The 25300-nt window shown below is 42.0% G+C and overlaps 1 protein-coding gene across 1 annotated transcript in view; it reads left to right on the top strand.

Moving 5' to 3' along the window:
- LOC110522315 (inactive serine protease PAMR1) overlaps window positions 1-25300 on the top strand; it is a 57762-nt gene that overhangs the window by 21418 nt on the left and 11044 nt on the right. The window contains exons 3-4 of the mRNA XM_036977027.1: window positions 3010-3135; window positions 6500-6614. Of these exons, the coding sequence (XP_036832922.1) occupies window positions 3010-3135; window positions 6500-6614 (241 nt within the window). The remainder of the gene's footprint in view (window positions 1-3009; window positions 3136-6499; window positions 6615-25300) is intronic.

Raw genomic sequence — 25300 nt, forward strand, 5'->3', positions numbered from 1 at the left:
ACTTATGAAAATATGTTGTTTGTCTGTTCCAACTTCACAACATACTCCTCTGCCTCAACTATTGGCCAGATTTCACTGAAATAGTAAAAGGCTGAAGTATGCACTTATAAAGGACTTTTCCTGTAAATCTTATACAGTAAACCCTTTTCCATCCCTCTCTATCCTGAGTGTACTGCATGTAGATGGTGGAGGAGACATGGTAAAGTCATTTGATGTTTACACTGATACCTGTTGGTGTTTATATGTCCTGCTGCTGTGTCTCTGATGTCCGTCTCCCTGACGCCCTGCCTGTCCTCAGGATGTCTGCAACACAGAGCACCATAGAACCTCCAATGTGAAAATATATCCTATCTGAAACTCAGTCCTTCTGGGGGTTTTCTGGACATTTCTATTTCAGGAAGCTGTTTTTTTCTGTTCTGTTACCCTGTTACAGTGCAAGAGGAGCCTGATGAGTTTAGCAGGTCTGATGTAAAGAGCTAACAGGCACTAAGGGGAATGCAGTAGGTGTATGGGACCGATTGAAACCGTCCATAGTAATTGGGAATGGGCAAACCAAGACTGTGACTGAATGCATCACACTTACAGTACTTTCAGAAAGTATTCATAACCCACATTTATTGAAAAGTAATTACAGAAATATCTAATATGCATAAGATTTCACAACCCTGACTTTGTAGAAGCACCTTTGGCGGCGATTACAGCTTTGAGTCGTCTTGGGTATGTCTGTATCAGCATTGCACATTCTTCCTTGCAGAATCTCAAGCTCTGTTGAGTTAGATTGGGAGTGGCAGTGGACAGCAATCTTCAAGTCTTTCCACATATTTTCAATTGGATTCAAGTCTGGGATTCGGCTGGGCCACTCAATGACTTTCACATTCTTGTTCTGAAACTATTAGAGCGTTACTTTGGCTGTATGCCTGGGGTCATTGTCCTGTTGGAACGTAAATCTTTGCCCACCAGTTTAAGGTCGTTTGCACTCTGAAGCAGGGTCTCATCAGAGATTTGCCTGTGTTTGGCTCAATTCATTGTTTCCTCTATCCTTACCAGTCTCCCAGTCTCCCGCTGAAAAGCATCCCTATAGCACGATACTACCCCCACCATGTTTCATGGTAGGAATGGTGTTAGACGGGTGATGAGCTGTGCCTGGTTTTCTTCAGACATAGTGTTCAGACCACATAATCGTATACCTAAGAAGTGTCTATGTGTGTCTGCAGCCACTACTAATAGTAGTGCAAAAGTAGCAGCAAAAGAACAGTTGAAGATACATATGGTGATGTCGTTGCACATGAGTGGTGTGGATGTCGGTAGGCATTTATGATCCGTAAAGTTATATAGGGAATCTGTGTATGTGAGAGATATGAAAGGAGAAAGTACTATTCCTGAATATGCTGTTAAACACAACAACTAGTGTAAATATCTAAACCCCTGTATGAATAGAGCACATGTCTGAAGGAGGAATTGGTAAAGAAGAGTATAATGACTTACTAGAGATCTGATGAAGTAACAAAAGAAAAAATTAAAATCTATATATAGAACTTTTAATAATCTTAATCATTTCCACACTCACACAACTCTCACATCCACATTCACTACACTCATGCAACTCACAATCACATTCCCTTCGTGCTATTATTTGATTTAAGACTTATGGTAACCTCTCTTTTTATGTTCAGTTTGATTGGTTTTATTCTATTGTTTTCTATTTTTGCACCATCGTAAACATCTTTCAGGAGTTCTACCAGGGCGATCCTGTTAGTTCTCTTGTATCTTGATCTCTTGTATACTGCATACAAGTTATATTTGCATGGTTTAGCTTATCCATCATTCATAATTAATTCATCATTAACGTTCGCTTCATGCATGTGACAGACCAATACATCACGAGGCTTCTTCTCTCTAAGCTGAGACCTTGAAACTGAGATATCTTTCATTCTCAAAACAAGGGTCTTGGCCTACTGCCAAATTGCAGATACTGACAGTAAGGATTAGTTCAATCAGTCACTTGCATGAAAACAGAAATTGTTTTTTAGAAAAGCACAAACATAACATTTTCAGTTACATGCTCTCAGAGTTTTTCACGTGCCTTTTTGCAAACTCCAGGCATGCTATCATGTGCCTTTATCTCAGGAATGGCTTCTGTCTGGCCACTCCCATGAAGCCCAGATTTATGAAGTGCTGTAGAGACTGTTCTCCTTCTAGCAGGTTTATCCCATCTCAGCCAAGGAACTCTGTAGGTTCATCGGAGTGGTCACTGGGGTTTTGGTCACCTCCCTGACCAAGGTCCTCCTTGCACGGTTGCTCAGTTTGGTCAGACAGCCAGCACTAGGTATTCTGGGTAATTCCATATTTTTTTCAATTTCCCAATTATGGACACCACTTTAGTCTTGGAACCTTTCAACATTCAATATAGTGTTTTATACCTTTCCCCATATATAGTATGTCTCATCACCAATTCTATCTCAGAGATCTACGGACAGTTCCTCTGGTATAGTTTATGCTCTGACATATGAGACTTTATATAGACAGGTGTGTTTCTTTCTAAATCATGTCCAAACAATTGAATTGGCCACAGGCGTACTCCAAGTCATAGTGACATCTCAAGGACGATCAAAGGAAATTGGATGCATCTGAGCTCAATTTGGAGTGTCATATCAAATCGGTGAGAATACTTATGCAAATGAGATATGTCTGTATTTCATTTTCAATAAATAAATATTTCTAAAAACATGTTTTCAATTTGTCATTATGGGGTAGTGTGTGTAGATGGGTGAGAAATATAATATTTAATATATTTTACATTCAGGCTGTAACACAACAAAATGTGGAATAATTCAAGGGTATGAATACCTTCTGAAGGTACTGTATGGTGAAGAGGTTTCAGACGTTTCAGTTTTCAGTCAGCACTTTCTACTTGATGCTGTGCCGGCTCCATCTTTCTTTCTATCTAACCTCTCAGTCTTTGTCTCTCTTACTCCACCATTTTCCCCTCTCTTCTTCTCTCTCTCTTAGGTTGCAGCATATTTGAGAACTGTAAGCGGTGTAACAACGGGACGTGGGGCCCCAGAGATGATTTCTTTGTCAAGGGGAAGTACTGTGCTGAGTGTCGACCCGGCTGGTCAGGCGGTGACTGCTTGAGTGAGTACACTCATTCTCACATATTCCTCTACCCACATTACCTCCTACCATCGCTACGGGTAAAATGTGCCCTTAACCACAGATCTAGGATCAGATTACTTTATTCCCCCAGTTCCAACCAAAACCATTATGGGGATGAAAGAATATCTGACCTTGTATCAGGGTTATAAGTAACGTCAACACGCTTCCTTTCCATGCCTCTATATAGGCATATACCATACTGTACCTACAGTGCAGTATATACCAATTACTATAGGAGACAATTCTGGCACAACAGTATTTTGCATGGAAAAGAGCTAATTGTCTCATAGATTTTCCATTCAAGGAGCTGAAAAGTCAAAATAGTGTTAGTCAACATTCTGGAATCTCACAATATAATTTCTAGAGAAAGCATAGGTTTCTGATGTATTTTCATCAACCGCAGAAACTTGGCATGTATTTGTGGCACTTGGCTGCAGGCCTGTGGTTAATGTGCATTTTGTTTACTTTTACCAGCCTGCATTCTTCATTTGTCTCCCGTTTGAAGTGTATTTTTCCTAATGTATGCCATGTAACTCTGTAACTGGTAAATATCATGCTATTACTCAACTTTAGATGGCAATTACATATACAGTTATGGCCAAAAGTTTTGAGAATGACTCAAATATAAATTTCACATTGTATGCTGCCTCAGTTTGTATGATGGCAATTTGCATATACTCCAGAATGTTATGAAAAGTGATCAGATGAATTGCAATTAATTGCAAAGTCCCTCTTTGCCATGCAAATGAACTAACTGAATCCCCAAAAATAATTTGCGCTGCATTTCAGCCCTGCCACAAAAGGGCCAGCTGACATCATGTCAGTGATTCTCTCGTTAACACAGGTGTGAGTGTTGACGAGGACAATGCTGGAGATCACTCTGTCATGCTGATTGAGTTCGAATAACAGACTGGAAGCTTCAAAAGGAGGGTGGTGCTTGGAATCATTGTTCTTCCTCTGTCAATCATGGTTACCTGCAAGGAAACAAGTGCCGTCATCATTGCTTTGCACAAAAAGGGCTTCACAGGCAAGGATACTGCTGCCAGTAAGATTGCGCCTAAATCAACCATTTATCGGATCATCAAGAACTTCAAGGAGAGCGGTTCAATTGTTGTGAAGAAGGCTTCAGGGCACCCAAGAAAGTCCAGCAAGCGCCAGGACCATCTCCTAAAGTTGATCCAGCTTCGGGATCGGGGCACCACCAGTACAGAGCTTGCTCAGGAATGGCAGCAGGCAGGTGTGAGTGCTTCTACACACACAGTGAGGGGAAGCAAAGAAGCAAAGAAGCCACTTCTCTCCAGGAAAAACATCAGGGACAGACTGAAATTCTGCAAAAGTTACAGGGATTGGACTGCTGAGGACTGGGGTAAAGTCATTTTCTCTGATGAATCCCCTTTCCGATTGTTTGGGGCATCCGGAAAGAAGTTTGTCCGGAGAAGACAAGGTGAGCGCTACCATCAGTCCTGTGTCATGCCAACAGTAAATCATCCTGAGGCCATTCATGTGTGGGGTTGCTTCTCAGCCTAGGGAGTGGGCTCACTCACAATTTTGCCTAAGAACACAGCCATGAATAAAGAATGGTACCAACACATCCTCTGAGAGCAACTTCTCCCAACCATCCAGGAACAGTTTGGTGACGAACATTGCCTTTCCAGCATACAAACAAAAACCCACAAATTCTGACAAACTCCAAGCATTGATTATGCAAGAATGGGCTGCCATCAGTCAGGATGTGGCCCAGAAGTTAATTGACAGCATGCCAGGGAGGATATTAGAGGTCTTGAAAAATAAGTGTCAACACTGCAAATATTGACTCTTTGCATCAACTTCATGTAATTGTCAATAAAAGCCTTTGACACTTATGAAATGCTTGTAATTATACTTCAGTATTCCATAGTAACATCTGACAAAAATATCTAAACACACTGAAGCAGCAAACTTGTGAAAATGTATATTTGTGTCATTCAAAAAACTTTTGGCCAAGACTGTACACTACATGTTCACAAGTTTGTGGACAGTGGACACCTGCTCGTCGAACATCTTATTTCAAAATCTTGGGCATTAATATGGAGTTGGTCCCCCATTTTCTGCTATAACAGCCTCTACTCTTCTGGGATGGCTTTCCACTAGATGTTGGAACATTGCTGCTGGGACTTGCTTCCATTCAGCCACAAGAGCATGAGGTCGGGCACTGATGTTGCGCAATTAGGCCTGGCTCACAGTCGGTGTTCCAATTAATCCCAAAGGTGTTCAATGGGGTTGAGGTCAGGTCTCTGTGCAGGCTAGTCAAGTTCTTCCACACTGATCTTGAAAAAAAAAGATTCTGTATGGACCTCACTTTGTGCACGGGGGCATTGTGATGATGAAACAGGAAAGGCCTTCCCCAAACTCTTGCCACAAAGCTGGAAGCACAGAATTGTCTAGAATGTCATTATATGCTGTAGCGTTAAGATTTCAATTCACTGGAACTAATTGGCCTAGCACGCACCATGGAAAACAGCCCCAGACTTTTATTCCTCCTCCATCAAACTTTACAGTTGGCACTATGCATTGGGGCAAGTAGCGTTCTCCTGGCATCCACCAAACCCAGATTCATCTGTCGGACTGCCAGATAGTGAAGCGTGATTCATCATTCCAGAAAACGTGTTTCACTGCTCCAGAGTCCAATGGCAGCGAGCTTTACAACACTCCAGCCAACGCCTGCATTGCGCATGGTAATCTTAGGCGTGTGTGCAGCTGCTTGGCCATGGAAACCCATTTCATGAAGCTCTTGACACACAGTTATTGGGCTGATGTTGCTTCCAGAGGCCGTTTGGAACTAGGTAGTAAGTGTAGCAACAGAGGACAGATGATTTTTACACGCTCCACGCTTCAGCACTCAGCGGTCCCGTTCTGTGAACTTGTGTGGCCTACCACTTCGCAGCTGAGCCGTTGCTCCGAAACATATTCATTTCACAATAACAGCACTTACAGTTGACCAGGGAAGCTCCAGCAGAGCAGACATTTGATGAACTGACTTGGTGGGAAGGGGGCATCCTATGACGGTGTCACATTGAAAGTCACCGAGCTCCTCCATTAGGCCATTCTACTGCCAATGTTTGTCTATGGAGGTTGCATGGATGTGTGCTAGATTTTATACACCTGTCGGTAACGGATGTGGCTGAAATAGCTGAATCCACTAGTTTGAAGGGGTGTGCACATACTTCAGTAAATATTGTGTATGAGCTACACAACAGCACAATGATTTAATTATAATGAAACATATAATTACACTAATAAATAAAACCCTGATTGCACGGTCATGTAAAATGTGAGCTCTTAATGGTTTTGTTCCTGTTTATAGAGTGTGGAGGAGTGATCCGTAAAGGTCAGGGCCACATAGTCCTGGAAAGTTACCCCACCAACGCTCGCTGTGAATGGACAGTTCAGGTGGACCCACGATTCACCATCAACTTCAGGTGGGTGTGACCAACGGTGTATCTGACTTGAGTTGTCTCTTAATCTCAAGACAGAGTTAGTCCACTGAGCCAAAGCCTGGTGTAACTGAATGACAGCTAGTTATAATGTTCACTTTGTCATATTTTCCCTTGACATGAATGGGCTATGCTTTGGCCTCTCTGGTGACCATCTGTAATAGTTATTAATACCTGACCCATTTCATTTCAGTTTTCACATTTCTTTGAGAGGTAGGTCATGGACCAATGTGAGTCTAGACCACAGGTTGGAAACCACTCCTATTCTTGAAAAAAAGTAATTGCATTTCACTCATGTGATAACTTTGTATATTCTCTAGCATTTTATTTGAGGGCCTTTACGATAAAAAAAAGCAACATGGAACTTTGAGCTGCAATCAGTCTGTTGGCACAATACGTAGTACATACAGCAATAGCTTTGGGTGTTGAAATAAACAGATCAATACACTCTTAGAAAAAAAGGTGCTCTCTAGAACCTATAATGGTCCCCATAGGAGAATCCTTTGGAGAACCCTTTTTGGTTCCATGTAGAACCCTTTTCCTTTTCACAAAGGGTTCTACATGGAACCCAAAAGGGTTCTACCTTTTTGGGTTGGGGACAGATGAAGAACCATTTTGGAACCCTTTTTTCTAAGATTGATAGCATTTTCCCCTTATACATAAAGCTCCATGTTAAACTACACAACTTTGACAAGCTCAGACATTAGACCATGATCTGATGACAAATGGATCTGCAAGCATAGCAGAAAAAACAGTTGCACAATATGGTTTATCGACAGATAGAGATTCATAAATCATCTCCTAAAGTGAAGAAATAGGGCCTTATACTGCTGTTTTGTGTCCATTATGACATACAAGCCACAGAGACCATCATTAAATAGTGGTCCTCTCTTTTTCATGTTGCTGTGCTCATAGTTGGCCTATTGAAGTTATACGCTTTGGCATCAGCCAGTGAAACCTTACTGGCAGAGCCATTTTGCATGCATTACTCACTGCTCTTGACTACATCACTCTAATTTATACCAGTAATGTTGACTCTCACTTCACACTCCTCATGGACAACACACCAATCGAGTTACACAGCAACACACGCTGCACAGCTATACTTTTAGAGCCCCAAGATGTTCAGCCCCTAAGAGACAATAATAACAATGGGGGAACTTGCTATTGTGAAAAAGTCTGATGTAAAATATTCATTCCACTTTTCTCCTATGTATGTCGAGTCAAATATCTTAACCCTCATCTCCCTGCTGGGGTCATTTTGACTCCAGAGGCATATTTTGGATAATAATCCAAAGGTGGTTTATTCACAGGGCCAGATTACCGACCGGGCATGCAGTGCACGTCAGGGGGCCCCAGATAGCACATGATGTTGAATTTCAGGAAAGTAACTTTAAAACTGCAACATTTTCTCTCAGCTTCATGACAAAATGTGTAGAATAGCTGAAAATGTGCTTTAAAAACTACAACAATCTCGCAACCTCATGGCAAATTGTGAACAAAAGCATGAGATCAGCATAAAACAGCAACAACAAAAAATCTTTGCCCCATGGGCAAAAAGTGTAGAATTGCAGGAAATTAGCTTTGAAACTGCAACATTTGCTCTTAGCCTCATGAAATGCAGAAAGTTCCAGTAAACGGATCACCAAATAATATTTTTTGGGGTGCCCCAGGGCCCCACATGTAATAGTCTGGCACTGTTTTATTCAAAATGTTCATGACTTTGTCAATCAACTGTTTCTTAATACATCTAAATTATTGTTTCAATATGGACTTTTGACCCCAGGCAAAACCACCTAATTTCTTCTATAGTAATTTCATTGATAGGAATTTTATTTGAATATAGATTTCTCTGGATCCCCGAGCTGACAAGGAAAGAATCTGTCATTCTGCCCCTGAACAAGGCAGTTAACCCACTGTTCCTAGGCCGTCATTGTAAATAAGAATTTGTTCTTCACTGTCTTGCCTAGTTAAATAAAGGTAAATAAACAAAAAAAAAAACACGCTGTCCGGGGTGAAAGAGTGGCGTAGGTTGGCAGCATCTGTAGGCAAAGCGTTTATGGGTAATAAAGGCTTCCTGCAGATGCCGGTGAGCGGTCTCTCATACCCGCTCACCACGCCGAAACCAGTTGTCGACAGCTGGGACAGTACCAGGCTCCGCCTCCCAGGGAAACATGGGGGGTTGGAAACCAAGGACACACTGAAACAGAGTAAGGAGGAGGGGTGAGTGCATGAGTGCGTTCTGAGCATATTCGGCATAGGCCATGTGGAGAGGCAGAACATTTTTGGCGGAGGTAATTCCCCATTTCTTGGTTCAGGTGTTCCGTCTGCCCGTTGGTCTGGGGGTGGTACCCGGAGGAGAGGCTGAGGGTGACCCCCAGTCGGTCACAGAAGGCTCACCACACCCGGGAGACAAACTGGGGCCCGCGGTCAGAGACGATGTCCTCCGGAATCCATACAGACGGAACACCTGCTGGAACATACACTCTGCCAATTCCATGGCGTTAGGTAGATGAGGAAGAGGAACCAGACAACACATTTTTGAAAAACGGTCTACTATGTCAAGGATGGTGGTGTTAGGGGATTCAGGAAGGTCTGTCAACAGCTATGTGCTAAGAAGTCAACAGCTATGTGGGACCAGGGTCTGTGAGGGATTGGCAAAGGTTGAAGCTTTCCGGAAGGGAGATGACGAGGGATTTTGGTTTGGGCGCAGACTGGACAGGAGAGTGTGTAATCCCTTACATTGGATGCCAGTGAGGACCACCAGAACTTCCGGGCTAGAAGTTCAGTGGTTCGTGTAATGCCCAGATGTCCTGACCCCAAGGACATGTGACACCATTGCATCAGTTTGGGTCTAACAGTATGTAACTCTTCCCAGCTGGTGTCTCAGGAGAAGCCGGGTCTGAGGTTAGGGCTTCTTGTATGGCAGAGTGAACTTCCCACTGTACCGGTCCCATAATGCAAGAGGAAAGAAGAATGGGTGTAGGCTCTGAGTTATTGGTCGATAGGTCAAACTGGCGGGAGAGAGCATTTACATTTATCTTTCCAGGGATGTAAGTAACATGAAAATGGAAGCGTGTGAAGAGAGCCCAGCTGGCTTGTTTGGAGTTTAACCTCGTGGCCTCTCTGATATAGTCCAGATTACGAAGATCTGTTAGGACGAGAAAGGGATGTTGTGCGCCCTCCAACCAGTGGCGCCACTCCTCGAGGGCCAGCTTGATTTGAGTTCTCTGTTCCCCACATCATAATTCCTCTTAGCGGGGGATAACTTCCTGGAAAAGAAGGTACAGGGATGTGATTTGGGAGGTGTTCCCACCCACTGAGAAAGTATGGCTCCTACTTTGGAGGCATCCACCTCCAGGGTGAAAGCAAGGGTCGTATCAGGTTGGCGAAGTACAGAAGCTGAGGTGAAGAGGCGTTTCAAGTTGTTAAATGCAGTCAGGGCGGTATCAGTCCATTGAAGGGTAAGGGTCTTTTGGCTGGTAAGGGCAGTGAGGAGAGCGGCCATAGAACTGAAGTTCGGCAATAGAAGTTGGAGAACCCAATGAAAGATTAGAGTTCCTTAATGGTGGTTGGTTTGGGCCAGTTACTGACGGCGGTGACTTTGTTCTCATCTATGCTGACCCCTCCAGGTGTCAGTACGAAGCCGAGGAAGTTTACCGAGGTTACATGGAGGTGCTCTTCAGTCTTCACATAAAAGGTTATGGTCAAGGAGCCGTTGAAGAACCTTTTGCACATGCTGTATGTGCTCCGTCAGGGAGTAGGAGTAAATCAGGATGTCATCAATCTAGATGATGAGAAAGTGGTTGATAATATCCTGTAAAACCTCCTTCATAAAGGATTAGAAGACGGCGGGGGCGTTCGTAAGGCATGACCAGGTATTCGTAGTGCCCTCGAGCGGTGATGAAGGCCGTCTTCCATTTGTCGCCTCCATGTACTGTATATGGACAAGGTTATATACAGTTCACAAGTCGAGTTTAGTATAGATGTTGAAGGGACGCTGGGATCAGAGGAAGAGGGAAACGGTTCTTGACCGTGACGTCATTCAATACATGGACGGAGACCACAGTCCTTTTTTCCAAAAAAGGAAGAAGCTGGACGCAGCCGGGGAAGAAGGACGAATGAAATATCAATGTAGTTCTCCATTACCTAATTTTCCAGGATAGATAGGGGGTTAACACGGCCAATCTGTGGGGACACTCCAGGGAGTAAGTCAATAGCACAGTCTCCTGGGCGATTCGGTGGCAGAGTGGAGGCCTTGATTTTGCTTAAGACATTGCAGGGTCGTGACGACAATGAGGGTGTCCGAGGATGAGAGTTGAATGGTTTCAGGGTGGAAGACTCCAATCTGGAGGGGGACGCTCTGTGTAAGGTGCATGCCCAATGGCTTCCCGTCCAGGGTGTTAATCCTTAAGGAAGGGGTGACAGGTGATCAATGTCAAGCTCTTTTACTAGCTGGTGATCAATAACATTTTCTTGCTGCTCCTGAATCTGTCAAGCCTTCTACGTACTTGGTAACCCCCTTCAAGGTTATCAATACTGGGATGGAGAATTGCTTCTGGGAGATATTTAGAAATAAGGACACCCCTACCTGCATGGCAGCGGAGGGAACCTTCTCCTCTCTCTGTGGGGGGGCGAACTGGGCAATGGTCAGAGTATAGGCAGAGCCCTTCTTGGATCCGGTTTTGACGTTCGATACACGGGAGAGGAGCATGGCCCAACTGCATGGGCTCTGGAAGACTCAGACAGGATGACGGAATCATGGAAAGAGAAGGTTTCGGGTTCCTGGGTGGCAGAGTTCTTCGGCGGTGAGGTGGTCGATGGAGATATGAATGTATTGATTTAAATCCTGAAGGTGACCTCTACAGGCAAGCACCGCCTGAAGTTCCCTGTTGAGTCCTCTTCAGTAGACGGTAAGTAAAGCAGCCTCTTTCCATCAACTCCCTGCAGCCATGGTGGGGAACTCGAGGGCATACTCAGCAGCTGAATTGCGACCTTGTTGAAGTTTTATGAGGTCTCCTATAGGACGACCGGAGGGAGAGTGATCGAATACATCTTTGAAGAGGGTGTGAAAATGGGTCTCGGATCCGAGTTCTGTGCTGTTGGCAGTCCATATGGCGGTGGCCTAATCCAGGGCTTTGCCTGTGGGTAGAGACAACAAAATTCACCCTGCCCTTGTCAGTGGCGAAGCTAGTGGGGTTGTGACCAATGTATTTGCTGCATTGCATCAGAAATCGCTGACATTTCCCAGGCGAACCGTAATATGTTCCAGACATGGGTGTGAACGAAGGAGTGCTATGGGTTACGATAGCTGGCATCGGAGGAGTAGGGATAGGCTGGCAGAGAAGATGGAACATTTCCTCCATAAGCTCCTCTTGCTGGGGTAGGGCGCTGCTGTAGCTCCGCTGAATCCATTCCGTTTTTTGGTGATGTATTCTGTAATGAATACTCAGAGAGAAAAAGGTGTAGATTCTTGCGCACAGTGCGGCAGATGTTTAATACGCCTTTGCAGAAGGCAGGAATTGTGGTTGCAGGCAATGGTCAAACACAGGTAGGCAGTCAAAAACAAAACAATACCTCACAACCATACAAACAGAAAGAACTAAACTAAATAGGGAGCTGATGAGACCAGGTGAGAAACGAACACGGGTGAAATCAATTAACAAAAATGAAAGACAGGGCTACGTTCCAGAACACAAAGAAACAGCGCTACGTTCAAGAACACTAAGAAAAAGAACACAAAGTTGACCAAGAAAAGAAAAGCAGAACCTTACACATCCTGCCATACAAGCCCTACCATTCCCAATGTTTCACTAGCAGTGATGCTACTGCTGGTTGTGGGGTAAGAAAATAAATACAACTAAGCCATATTTTTCTCCATTGTCTCTCAGGATAAATGGATGAATCACTTTTTGTCACTAAAATAAAGTATATTTCAAATGTTGGTGTACTGCCCCTTTAAATGGCAGACATTTTTACCACAAAATATGACAATTAGTATGATTGTAAATCAACTTTTTAGTACTTATGTGGAATGTACTTTAGGAAAAAGCTGCACATTCTTGAAGGAATGTCAAGAATATGTCTGTTTTGGTATTTTTAATATTTTTTTGATAACACAACATGTCTAATGATGTTTTGATGAGAATCAAGTTGATATTTTGATTGTTGCTTTTTCCAAAAGTTTCTTCTTAGGGTCAAAATGACCTCAATGGTAATCCACGTGTATGAAATATGTTGGTAGTATGAGTGTAAATCTACCAATATAGAGAAGAGCCAGGAGACACTCCCCATTCTTTTCCATCTTGTTCTGTTAGAGCTGAATGTTAACTTACACTCCTCCATCCAAACCCTTGTTTTCTGTCATTCCCTGTCCTGGTTCCAGCTGGAGTCAGTCACAGTGCTGTCATTCCATTAAATCAAGCAGCTCATTCATTAAACGGATATATACAGTGCCTTTGGAAAATATTCAAACTCCTTGTCTTTTCCCACATTTTGTGACATTACAGCCTTATTTTAAAATGAATTAAATAAAACAAATTCCTCAACAATCTACACACAATACCCCACAACGACAGGTTTTAGAAATGTTTGCAAATTAAAAATACATAAAAACAGAAATACCTTATATACATAAGTATTCAGACCCTTAGCTATGAGACTTGAAATAGAGCCCAGGTCCATCATGTTTCCATTGATCATCCTTGAGCTGATTCTACATCTTGATTGGAGTTCACCTGTGGTAAACTAAATTGATTGGACATTATTGGAAAGGCACACACCTGTCTATATACTGTAAGGTCCCACAGTTGACAGTGCATGTCAGAGCAAAAACGAAGCCACGAGGTCGAAGGAATTGTCCGTAGAGCTCCGAGACATGATTGTGTCTGCACAGATCTGGGGAAGGGTACCAAAATATTTCTGCAGCATTGAAGGTCCCCAAGAACACAGTGGCCTCCATCATTCTTGAAGAAGTTTGGAACCACCAAGAATCTTCCTAGATCTGAGCAATCTAGGGAGAAGGACCTTGGTCAGGAAGGTGACCAAGAAGCCGATGGTCACTCTGACAGAGCTCTAGAGTTCCTCTGTGGAGATGGGAGAACCTTCGAGAAGGACAACAATCTATGCAGCACTCCACCAACAAGGCCTTTATGGTAGAGTGGCCATGAGAAGACATTCCTCAGTAAATGGCACATGACAGCTCGCTTTGAGTTTGCCAAAAAGCACCTAAAGTCCCCTCAGACCATGAGAAACAAGATAGTCTGGTCTGATGAAACCAAGATTGAACTCTTTGGCCTGAATGCCAAGCGTCACGTCTGGAGGAAACCTGGCACCATCTCTTTTCAGCGGCAGAGACTGGGAGACTAATAAGGATCGAGGCAAAGATGAAAGGAGCAAAGTACAGAGAGATCCTTGATTAAAACCTGCTCCAGAGCTCTTAGGACCTCAGACTGGTGGTGAATGTTCACCTTCCAACAGGACAACAACCCGAAGCACTCTGAATGTCCTTGAGTGGCACAGACTTAAACCTGATCTAACATTTCTGAAGAGTACTGAAAAAAGCTGTCTAGCGATATTCCCCTTCCAACCTGACAGAGCATGAGAGGATCTGCAGAGAAGAATGGGAAAAACTCCCCAAATACAGGTGTGTCAAGTGTGACGTCATACCGAAGAAGACTCAAGACTGTAATCGCTGTCAAAGGTGCATCAACAAAGCACTGAGTAAAGTATTATTTTTATAAATTAGCACAATTTTCTAAAAACCTTGTGGGGTATTGTGTGTAGGGGGAAAAAATAGTTAACCAATTTCAGAATAAGGCTGTAACCTAACAAAATGTGGAAAAGGTCAAGGGGCGTGAATACTTTCCGAAGGCACTGTATACCAATGTGTGTCTCACCAATTATGCTATTCACTTTAACTCTCATTAAAAGAGGCCCTGAAGCCACAGACCTCTGGTTTCTGGACGACCTTAAAGTGTAAATTCACTGAGAATTCACAAGGAAAGCTGGGAGTTGACAGTAGTATATTCACCAATCATACTATTTAGCTTGGCAATGTGACTGTTTGAGTTAATAAGTAATCATACATCAACAAGTTACAGTGAATCACTTACAATCAGACCAGTGTTAGTACAGTCAGTCACACATGGAAGTTTGCAGATGATCACTGATTATAAAGAATGAGATGAGATGTTTACGGGCATCACAACATAGATGTATAAAGTATATTGTATGGTACCATATATACATACGCTTCTCGCTGGGTTCAAAATATATGAGGTACTTAAACTGTTTGGATATCTGCTTCATGGAAAGCAATGGGGGAGTGTTAAGTGCAAATTGACTCTTAAAGTTGGGGTGAACAGATATCCTTAAAATATTTCTAATAGTGCTAAACCTTGACTATTAATATATCTCTAGCTCAACATATGTTAACTCAAACATCTGTCCTTGTTGAAATTGAAGGCTAAAATATGTTCTGTTTTTGTAGCCTGTGTTACTAACGCTTGTGGCATTATATTTTCCATGTTTCCTCTTAGCTCCTTCAAATGTCCCATTAGTTCCACGCAGTAACAATTGTTGCGTTGTTGCCTCAAATTGGACATCATTAGACTCAGCCATGATCTCAGCTGAAAGCATTGCAGATACATTTTTTATGACGACTCTGAGTCTACTTTTTTTCATTGATCTCTTTCGCAGGCGAGGAAGCAGAAGAAAAAAGGTGACAGTATGAAAAAGCGCTGATCACTGTTGCCTTGGTGAAAAGACATCATAACAGATTTCACCTCCACCGCAACCAGAGGAAACTAAACATTCAATTCTCACCTTAATTTAAAAGGAAGTGAGTCGTGCAAAGTGAGGGAATCACTCGTTGGCGCCGTTAACATCTTCAATGGCTCTGATTGCTGTTCATTGCACGCCTGCTGGCTGTAGTAAAAGAGTCAGGGGTGTGAGATGGTGCCAACCAGGGTAGCAGAGCCAGGAAAGCCAGGCAGGCACTCCCTCTCACGGCTGCTCCAGGAAAACAAAGGCTCTAACAGGAAAACTCAGATTAAAGGGGGGTGGTGCAGTAATGAGCAATTTACAATATGTTTACTTCCCATTACTTTTGAGTGGAGACAAGTGAGAAACCTGTTGACTAGTTTGATATGGAAAATCCAGGCTTGGCTACTGCAATGAAAACTTTCTGGCTGGACTAAACAGAAGAAAACTGGATGACTGAATGGTATAAGTGACTAGCTAAAACAAACTGTGACAATTGGCTTCTGAAGATATTCACCTTTTTAAATGGCATTGCAAGTTAAAATATACTTTGTCAACAGACATTTTTTCATTAGCAATACTTTGGCTGTAGACACATATCTGTTCCCAAGTTTATTCAAGGTGTGGAGTTCGACAGAATATACAGTGCATTCAGAAAGTATTCAGACCCCTTGACTTTTTCCACATTTCGTTATGTTACAACCTTATTCTAAAATGTATTTTTTTTAAATTCCCACATCAATCTACACACACTTAACAAAGCAAAAACAGGTTAGTAGACATTTTTGCAAATGTATTAAAAAACATAACATTTACATAAGTATTCAGACCCTTTACTCAGTACTTTGTAGCCAGCGATGCCAGCCTGGAGACTTCTTGGATATGACACTACAAGCTTGGCACACCTGTATTTGGGAAGTTTCTCCCATTCTTCTCTGCAGATCCTACCAAGCTCTGTCAGGTTGGATGGGGAGCGTTGTGAAACCGCTATTTTCAGGTCTCTCAAGAGATGTTAGATCTGGTTCAAGTCCACTCTGGGCCACTTAAGGACATTCAGAGACTTTGTTTTCGTTAAAGATCTCGCTGTACTTTGCTCCGTTCATCTTTCCCTCGATCCTGACTCGTCTCCCAGTGCCTGCCACTGAAAAACATCCTCACAACATGATACTGCCACCATCATGCTTCACCGTAGGGATGGTGCCAGGTTTCCTCCAGACGTGGCACTTGGAATTCAGGCCAAAGAGTTCAATCTTGGTTTCATCAGACCAGATAATCTTGTTTCTCATGGTCAAGTGTGGGATCTTATCTAGAAAGTTGTGTGACTTTCCAAATCATGTCCAATCAGTTGAATTTACCACAGGTGGACTCCAATCAAGTTGTTGAAACATCTCAAGGATGATCAATGGAAACAAGATGCACCTGAGCTCAATTTCGAGTCTCATAACAAAGGGTCTGAATACTTGTAACGGCCGTTGGTGGAGGAAGAGGAGGACCAAAGTGCAGCGTGGTCGATGGATTATTTTGAATATGTCATTGGACAATAAACAGATATGGCTTATTAACCTATACGATCTGAATAATGATGATCCAAGCTTCTTTGAAAATATAAGAATTTATCAACTCTACAAACAACACTAGACTCTATTATTATGGTGGGAGATTTTAATACGGTCTTAAATACCTCTATGGACCGGAAAGGAAATCACACTACAAACTATCACCCTCAAGCACTTAAGGAAATCATGAATGTCATGGATATATTGAAATTAGTGGATATACGGAGACTTAAATACCCTGAACTAGTGAGATATACATGGCGGAAGCTTAATCAAGCTAGTCGTCTTGACTACTTTCTTATGCCATTCTCTCTGGCACCAAAAGTTTTAAAAGTGTTGATAGGGGACAGAATGTGGTCGGATCATCACATAATTGGCATATATATTACTCTTACGGAATTTCCACATGGGCGAGGATATTGGAAATTTAATCAAAGCCTACTAGATGATAAATTGTTTAGATCTAGGACAGAATAATTTATAACGGACTTTTTCAGACATAACATAGGTACAGCAGATCCCGTTATTGTATGGGACACTTTTAAGTGTGCCTTTAGAGGCCATGCAATTCAGTACTCATCTATAAAACAAAAGCAATTTAGATCAAAATAGTCCATATTAACAAAGGAAATTGAAGGACTAACAGTACAGTTAGATAGCAATAAAAATGGCACCATAGAGGCACAGAATAAGTTAGAGGAAAAACAAAAAGAAATGGAGGAACTTATTCAAGAAAGATCTAGTGTAATAGATTATAAAAATAAAGCGAACTGGATGGAATATGGGGGAAAATGCACCAAATTATTTTCAATCTTCAATATAGAAATGCTACCAATTTTTTTTTTGTAAAGCTTGTTACAAATGATGGAGTCACGCATGATTCACCAAATGAAATTTTGAAAGAGGAAGTAAAGTACTTTAAGAATATGTTTTCATTTCAGGCTCCTCCATCTCCTTTAACTGAAACTAATTGTATGGATTTTTTTCCTAATAATATTGTAAAATTAACATCTGTACAGAAAGACTCATGTGAAGGCCAAATTACAGAGGAGGAACTGCTTGATGCAATTGGGGCCTTTAAGGATGAGAAAACTCTAGGCTGGATGGCATACCAGTGGAAGTATACAAACCCTTATTTGATATACTCAAAGGACCATTATTAGCATGTTTTGACCACTCCTATATAAATGGTAGATTATCAGACACACAACAAGAAGGTCTGATATCATTATTACTGAAACAGGAACCAAGTGGTATATATAAAGATCTAGTCCATTTAAAAAATTGGAGACCTCTTACACTTCAGTGTTGTGATGCAAAAATCCTAGCAAAATGCTTGGCGCATAGAATTAAAAAAGTATTGTCAGATATTATTCATCCTAATCAGACAGGTTTTTTACATGGACGATACATTGGAGATAATATAAGACAAGTACTGGAAACAATAGAATACTATGAAATATCGGGGACACCAGGCCTGGTTTTCATTGCTGATTTTGAAAAGGCTATTGATAAAGTGCGACTGGAGTTTATATATGAATACCTAGAATATTTCAATTTTGGGGAATCTCTTATAAAATGGGTTAAAGTTATGTATAGTAACCCTAGGTGTAAAATAGTAAATAATGGCTACATCTCAGAAAGTTTTAAACTCTCTAGAGTAAAACAAGGTTGTCCACTATCGGCATTTCTATTTATTATTGCCATCGAAATGTTAGCTGTTAAGATTAGATCAAACAATAATTTTAAGGGATTAGAAATACGTGGCTTAAAAACTAAGGTGTCATTGTACGCTGGTGATTCATGTTTTCTTTTAAAACCCAAATTAGAGTCTCTCCACGGCCTCATAGAGGATCTAGATACTTGTGCTATTCTCTCTGGATTAAAACCGAATTATGATAAGTGTATTACATATTGCATCACAAAAAAAATGCTAATTTTACATTACCATGTAGTTTACAAATAAAATGGTCTGACGGAGATGTGGACAAACAAATCCCAAAAGAAAGAAATGATCTCACTCCAATACATTTTTATAGAAAGTTAGCAAAAATAGATAAGATCTTGCTACCATGGAAAGGAAAATCCCTATCTATTTGTGAAAAAAATCACCTTGATTAACTATTTAGTCATATCACAGTTTACCTATTTGCTTATGGTTTTGCCTACACCTAGTGACCTGCTTTTTAAATTATACGAACATAAAATATTACATTTTATTTGGAACGGCAAGCCAGATAAAATGAAAAGGGTTTATTTATATAACAAATATGAATTCGGGGGGCAGAAATGATTAAATATTAAAGCATTAGACCTCTCATTAAAGGCATCAGTCATACAAAAGTTATACTTAAATCCAAACTGGTTCTCTAGTGAATTGTTACGAATGTCTCATCCTATGTTCAAGAAGGGCCTTTTCCCCTTTATTCAGATTACACCGGCCCACTTTCAATTGTTTGAAAAGGAAATAATCTCCAAAATATCTTTATTTTTTATACAGGCCTTAGAAAGTTGGTTGCAATTTCAGTTTAATCCACCTGAAAAGACAGAACAAATAATACAACAAATATTGTGGTTAAATTCAAATATACTTATTGATAAAAAAAAAAAAAATCACATTTTTGTGAATGATATCATAAATAGGACTGCTGGAGTTATGTCACACATGCAGCTAACATAGACATATGGAAACGTCTGCTCTACCCAAAATTACAACCAATTAATTTCAGCATTACCACAAAAATGGAAGAGGCAAGTAGAAGGGTAAAAAAGTAAGGAACTTGTATGTCGGCCCTGTATTAAAGAACATAAATGGTTAAAGAAAAGTGTGATAAATAAAAACATATACCAATTTCATTTAAGGACCAAAAACTGACAGCTGTGCCATATAAATTGCAAAATAGTTGGGAAGAGATTTTCGATGTACCCATTCCAGGGCACATGGTTTATGAATTGATACGCAAAACAACGCCGGATGCAAAACTTCACATTTTTCAATTTAAATTATTATACAAAATTCTTGCAACTAAAATAATGTTATATATATGGGGGATACAATCTTCCCAGCTCTGCAGATTCTGCTGTGAGGAGGCAGAGTCATTAGATCATTTATTTTGGTATTGTCCATATGTAGCTCATTTTTGGTCACAGGTCCAGGAATGGCTGAAGAATTGCAACATTTGCCTAGAACTAACGCTGCAGAATGCAATACTGGGTGATTTGAAAATAATTTTAGCAAAAAAAAGTATTTTTAATTTACAATCTGTAGAAGCTATGAGAATAGAAAGGTTCAAGTCGTTTGTGAAGCATCATAGCACAGTTGAAAAATATGGCAAATAGAAATCTATAATGGATGATGTTGCGAGATAGATGGGAGAGGTTGAATGGAGCTGAAGGGTGGGACTAATAGCAAGATAAAACATGTAGAACATACGGGGTCTGTAAAATGTATATATGTTCAGGACTTTTGTGAAATAGCACTGTTACAAATAGAAATCAAACTGGATGGACATCACAAATAGAGGAAGGACTAAAAACAAACAAAACAAAAACTATTGTAAAATAGACTGAATGTAAAATGTGTATAAGATGTATAAATTGAAAGTAAGCGCAGAAGTGTTTGTTAGTTTACTCCAATTGGGTGGATCGGTGGTAGGGTTTGCGGGGAATAATAATAAAGGTATTGTAAGGGTTTTCCTCCTCCTCTTCGTCTGAGGAGGAGAAGCAAGAAGGATCGAAGGACCAATGTGCAAGGTGGTAAGTGTCCATGGTTCTTTAATAACAGAAACTCAACATGAACACACTACAAAACAATAAACGTGAAAAAACCCAAAAACAGTCCTATCTGGTGCAGAGAACACAGAGTCAGAAAACATTCACCCACAAATCGCAACACAAAACAGGCTACCTAAATATGGTTCCCAATCAGAGACAATGACTAACACCTGCCTCTGATTGAGAACCATATCAGGCTAAACATAGAAATAGACAAACTAGACACGCAACATAGAATGCCCACCCAGCTCACGTCCTGACCAACACTAAAACAAGGAAAACACACAAGAACTATGGTCAGAACATGACAGGTATATTCTTTTAAAAAGTATGTATGTCTATATAGGTATGTGTATATGCATGTCTATATACAGTGCCTTGCGAAAGTATTCGGCCCCCTTGAACTTTGCGACCTTTTGCCACATTTCAGGCTTCAAACATAGAGATATAAAACTGTAATTTTTTTGTGAAGAATCAACAACAAGTGGGACACAATCATGAAGTGGAACGACATTTATTGGATATTTCAAACTTTTTTTACAAATCAAAAACTGAAAAATTGGGCGTGCAAAATTATTCAGCCCCCTTAAGTTAATACTTTGTAGCGCCACCTTTTGCTGCGATTACAGCTGTAAGTCGCTTGGGGTATGTCTCAATCAGTTTTGCACATCGAGAGACTGAAATTTTTTCCCATTCCTCCTTGCAAAACAGCTCGAGCTCAGTGAGGTTGGATGGAGAGCATTTGTGAACAGCAGTTTTCAGTTCTTTCCACAGATTCTCGATTGGATTCAGGTCTGGACTTTGACTTGGCCATTCTAACACCTGGATATGTTTATTTTTGAACCATTCCATTGTAGATTTTGCTTTATGTTTTGGATCATTGTCTTGTTGGAAGACAAATCTCTGTCCCAGTCTCAGGTCTTTTGCAGACGCCATCAGGTTTTCTTCCAGAATGGTCCTGTATTTGGCTCCATCCATCTTCCCATCAATTTTAACCATCTTCCCTGTCCCTGCTGAAGAAAAGCAGGCCCAAACCATGATGCTGCCACCACCATGTTTGACAGTGGGGATGGTGTGTTGCTTTTACGCCAAACATAACGTTTTGCATTGTTGACAAAAAGTTCAATTTTGGCTTCATCTGACCAGAGCACCTTCTTCCACATGTTTGGTGTGTCTCCCAGGTGGCTTGTGGCAAACTTTAAACAACACTTTTTATGGATATCTTTAAGAAATGGCTTTCTTCTTGCTACTCTTCCATAAAGGCCAGATTTGTGCAATATACGACTGATTGTTGTCCTATGAACAGAGTCTCCCACCTCAGCTGTAGATCTCTGCAGTTCATCCAGAGTGATCATGAGCTGAAAGTTTAGAGGGACGGCCAGGTCTTGGTAGATTTGCAGTGGTCTGATACTCCTTCCATTTCAATATTATCGCTTGCACAGTGCTCCTTGGGATGTTTAAAGCTTGGGAAATCTTTTTGTATCCAAATCCGGCTTTAAACTTCTTCACAACAGTATCTCGGACCTGCCTGGTGTGTTCATTGTTCTTCATGATGCTCTCTGCGCTTTTAACGGACCTCTGAGACTATCACAGTGCAGGTGCATTTATACAGAGACTTGATTACACACAGGTGGATTGTATTTATCATCAGTCATTTAGGTCAACATTGAATCATTCAGAGATCCTCACTGAACTTCTGGAGAGAGTTTGCTGCACTGAAAGTAAAGGTGCTGAATAATTTTGCACGCCCAATTTTTCAGTTTTTGATTTGATAAAAAAGTTTGAAATATTCAATATATGTCGTTCCACTTCATGATTGTGTCCCACTTGTTGTTGATTCTTCACAAAAAATACAGTTTTATATCTTTATGTTTGAAGCCTGAAATGTGGCAAAACGGCGCAAAGTTTAAGGGGTCCGAATACTTTCGCAAGGCACTGTATATGCATGTGTGTATGGATATATATATGGGGGATTGGAAATGATGCAGACAATTACATTGACGGAACAAATATTATTTTCGCAATATTTAGCTGATCCACCCCTTAAAAAGAATACATTTAAAAAAAAAGTGCAGCGTGGTACGTGTCCATGTTAATATTTATTTAAACTGAACACAAAACAACATAACAAGAGAATGAACGAAAACGAAACATTTGTCTGGTGCAGACACAGAGACAGAAAACAACTACCCACAAATCATTGTGGGAACACATGCTACGGTTCTCAATCAGAGACAACGATTGACAGCTGCCTCTGATTGGGAACCATACCAGGCCAAAAGCATAGCAATGGAAAACAGAGAACACAAAACATAGAATGCCCACCCCAACGCGCGCCCTGACCAAACTAAAATAGAGACATAAAAAAGGAACTAAGTTCAGGACGTGACAGTACCCTCCCCCAAAGGTGCAGACTCCGGCCGCAAAGCTAAACCCACAGGGGAGGGTCTGGGTGGGCATCTGTCCACGGTGGCAGCTCTGGCGCAGGACGTGGACTGGACCCCACCCCACCACTGTCTTGGCCCACTTAAGTGGCGCCTTTGGAGCGGCGACCCTCGCAGCCGACCTCGGACTGGGGACCCCGAATAGGCGGGAGACTCCGGCAGCGCCGGAGTGAAGTGCGACTCCGGCAGCGCCGGAGTGAAGGGCGACTCCGGCAGCTCCTGACTGACGGGCGGCTCCTGACTGGAGGGAGACTCTGGAAGAGTCGGACAGGTGGGAGAACCTGGAGGGAGGAGACGGAGAGACAGCCTGGTCCTCGGAGGAGGCACAGGATAGACCGGGCCGTGGAGGCGCACTGGAGGTCTCGAACTAAGGGCCTGCACAACGCGTGCTGGCTGGATGGTGATTTTACCCCGGCACTTGCGGGGCGCAGGCACAGGACGCACAGGGCTGTGTAGACACACGGGAGACACAGTGCGCAGAGCCGACGCAGGATGTCCTGGCTCGAGGAGACGCACTGGCTGTTTGGAGAACAGGGCTGGCACCATTCGCCCTGGCTGGATCCTCACCTTAGCCCGGCAGATGCGGGGAGCTGGGATGTAGCGCACCGGGCTAAGAACGCGTACTGGAGACACCGTGCGCTTGACAGCATTACACGGTGCCTGACCAGCACAACGCCCGCCACGGTAAGCACGGGGAGTTGGCTTAGGTCTCCAACCTGACTCTGCCACACTCCCCGTGTTCCCCAAAAAATGTTTTGGGGGGGGGCTGCCTCTTGTGCTTCCTTGCCAGCCGTATTTGTGTCGCCACCTCCATTCTCCGGTACCCCTCCTCGCACTGTTCTAGAGAATCCCAGTCGGGCTCCAGCACACTCCCTGGGTCATACTCCAGATAGCGCTGCTCACCTTTCCAGGAGTCCCTTTCACCACGCTGCTTGGTCCTTTGGTGGTGGTGGGTAGTTCTGTAACGGCCGTTGGTGTAAGAAGAGGAGGACCAAAGTGCAGCGTGGTACATGTCCATGTTAATATTTATTTAAACTGAACGCAACACAAAATAACACGAGAACGAACGAAAACGAAACAGTTCTGTCTGGTACAGAGACAGAAAACAACTACCCACAAATCATTGTGGGAACACAGGCTACCTAAGTATGGTTCTCAATCAGAGACAACGATTGACAGCTGCCTCTGATTGGGAACAATACCAGGCCAAAAGCATAGAAGTGGAAAACATAGAAAACAAAGCATAGAATTCCCACCCCAACTCACGCCCTGACCATACTAAAATGGAGACAGAAAAAAGGAACTAAGGTCAGGACGTGACAATACTGTAATAATGTAAATAAGGTGTTTCTGTTTTCGCTTTGTCATGATGGGGTATTGTATGTAGATTGATGAGGATTTTTTATTAATGTAATCAGTTTTAGAATTAGGCTGTAAAGTAACAAAATGTGGAAAAAATCAAGGGGTCTGAATTATTTCCGATTGCACTGTATGGAAGAAGTTAGGATTTAGAAAGATGGCGTATTTTATTTTTGTCTGTACTATTTTTTTACACTATTAGCTCAGGAAATGTTTTGTGTCATTACATACAGCCGGGAAGAACTATTGATATTAGAGTTGTGGTAACTCACAAGAACTACCAGCATTATGACCAGGAATACGACTTCTCTGGAACAGATCCTTTGTTCACTCTTCCAGAGCAATTTAACTTATTCCAGAGACCGACCCAAAATATCGCCGGCCGAGGAGAGGCACTCGAGGTGACCTGCTGGTTCGACTTAGGAGGCGCGCACACCACCCTTCGCTTCCGAGTATATTACTCGCTAATGTTCAGTCTTTGGATAACAAAGTTGATGAGCTTAGAGCAAGGATTTCTTTCCAGAGAGGGCCTGTAACATACTTTACTTAACGGAAACATGACTCTCTTTCGATACTGTGTCGGAGTCGGTAAAGCCAGCAGGATTCTCAGTACATCGCGCAGACAGGAATAAATATCTCAGAAGGGCGAAGGGGTTTGTTTAATGATTAACGACTCACGGTTTAATTCTAGAAACCTACCGGAACTCAAGTCCTTTTGTTCATCCGATCTAGAATACCTCACAATTAAATGCCAGCCATATTATCTCCCAAGATA

This window comes from Oncorhynchus mykiss, chromosome 1 (assembly GCF_013265735.2).
Source record: "Oncorhynchus mykiss isolate Arlee chromosome 1, USDA_OmykA_1.1, whole genome shotgun sequence".
Classification (NCBI taxonomy): domain Eukaryota; kingdom Metazoa; phylum Chordata; class Actinopteri; order Salmoniformes; family Salmonidae; genus Oncorhynchus; species Oncorhynchus mykiss.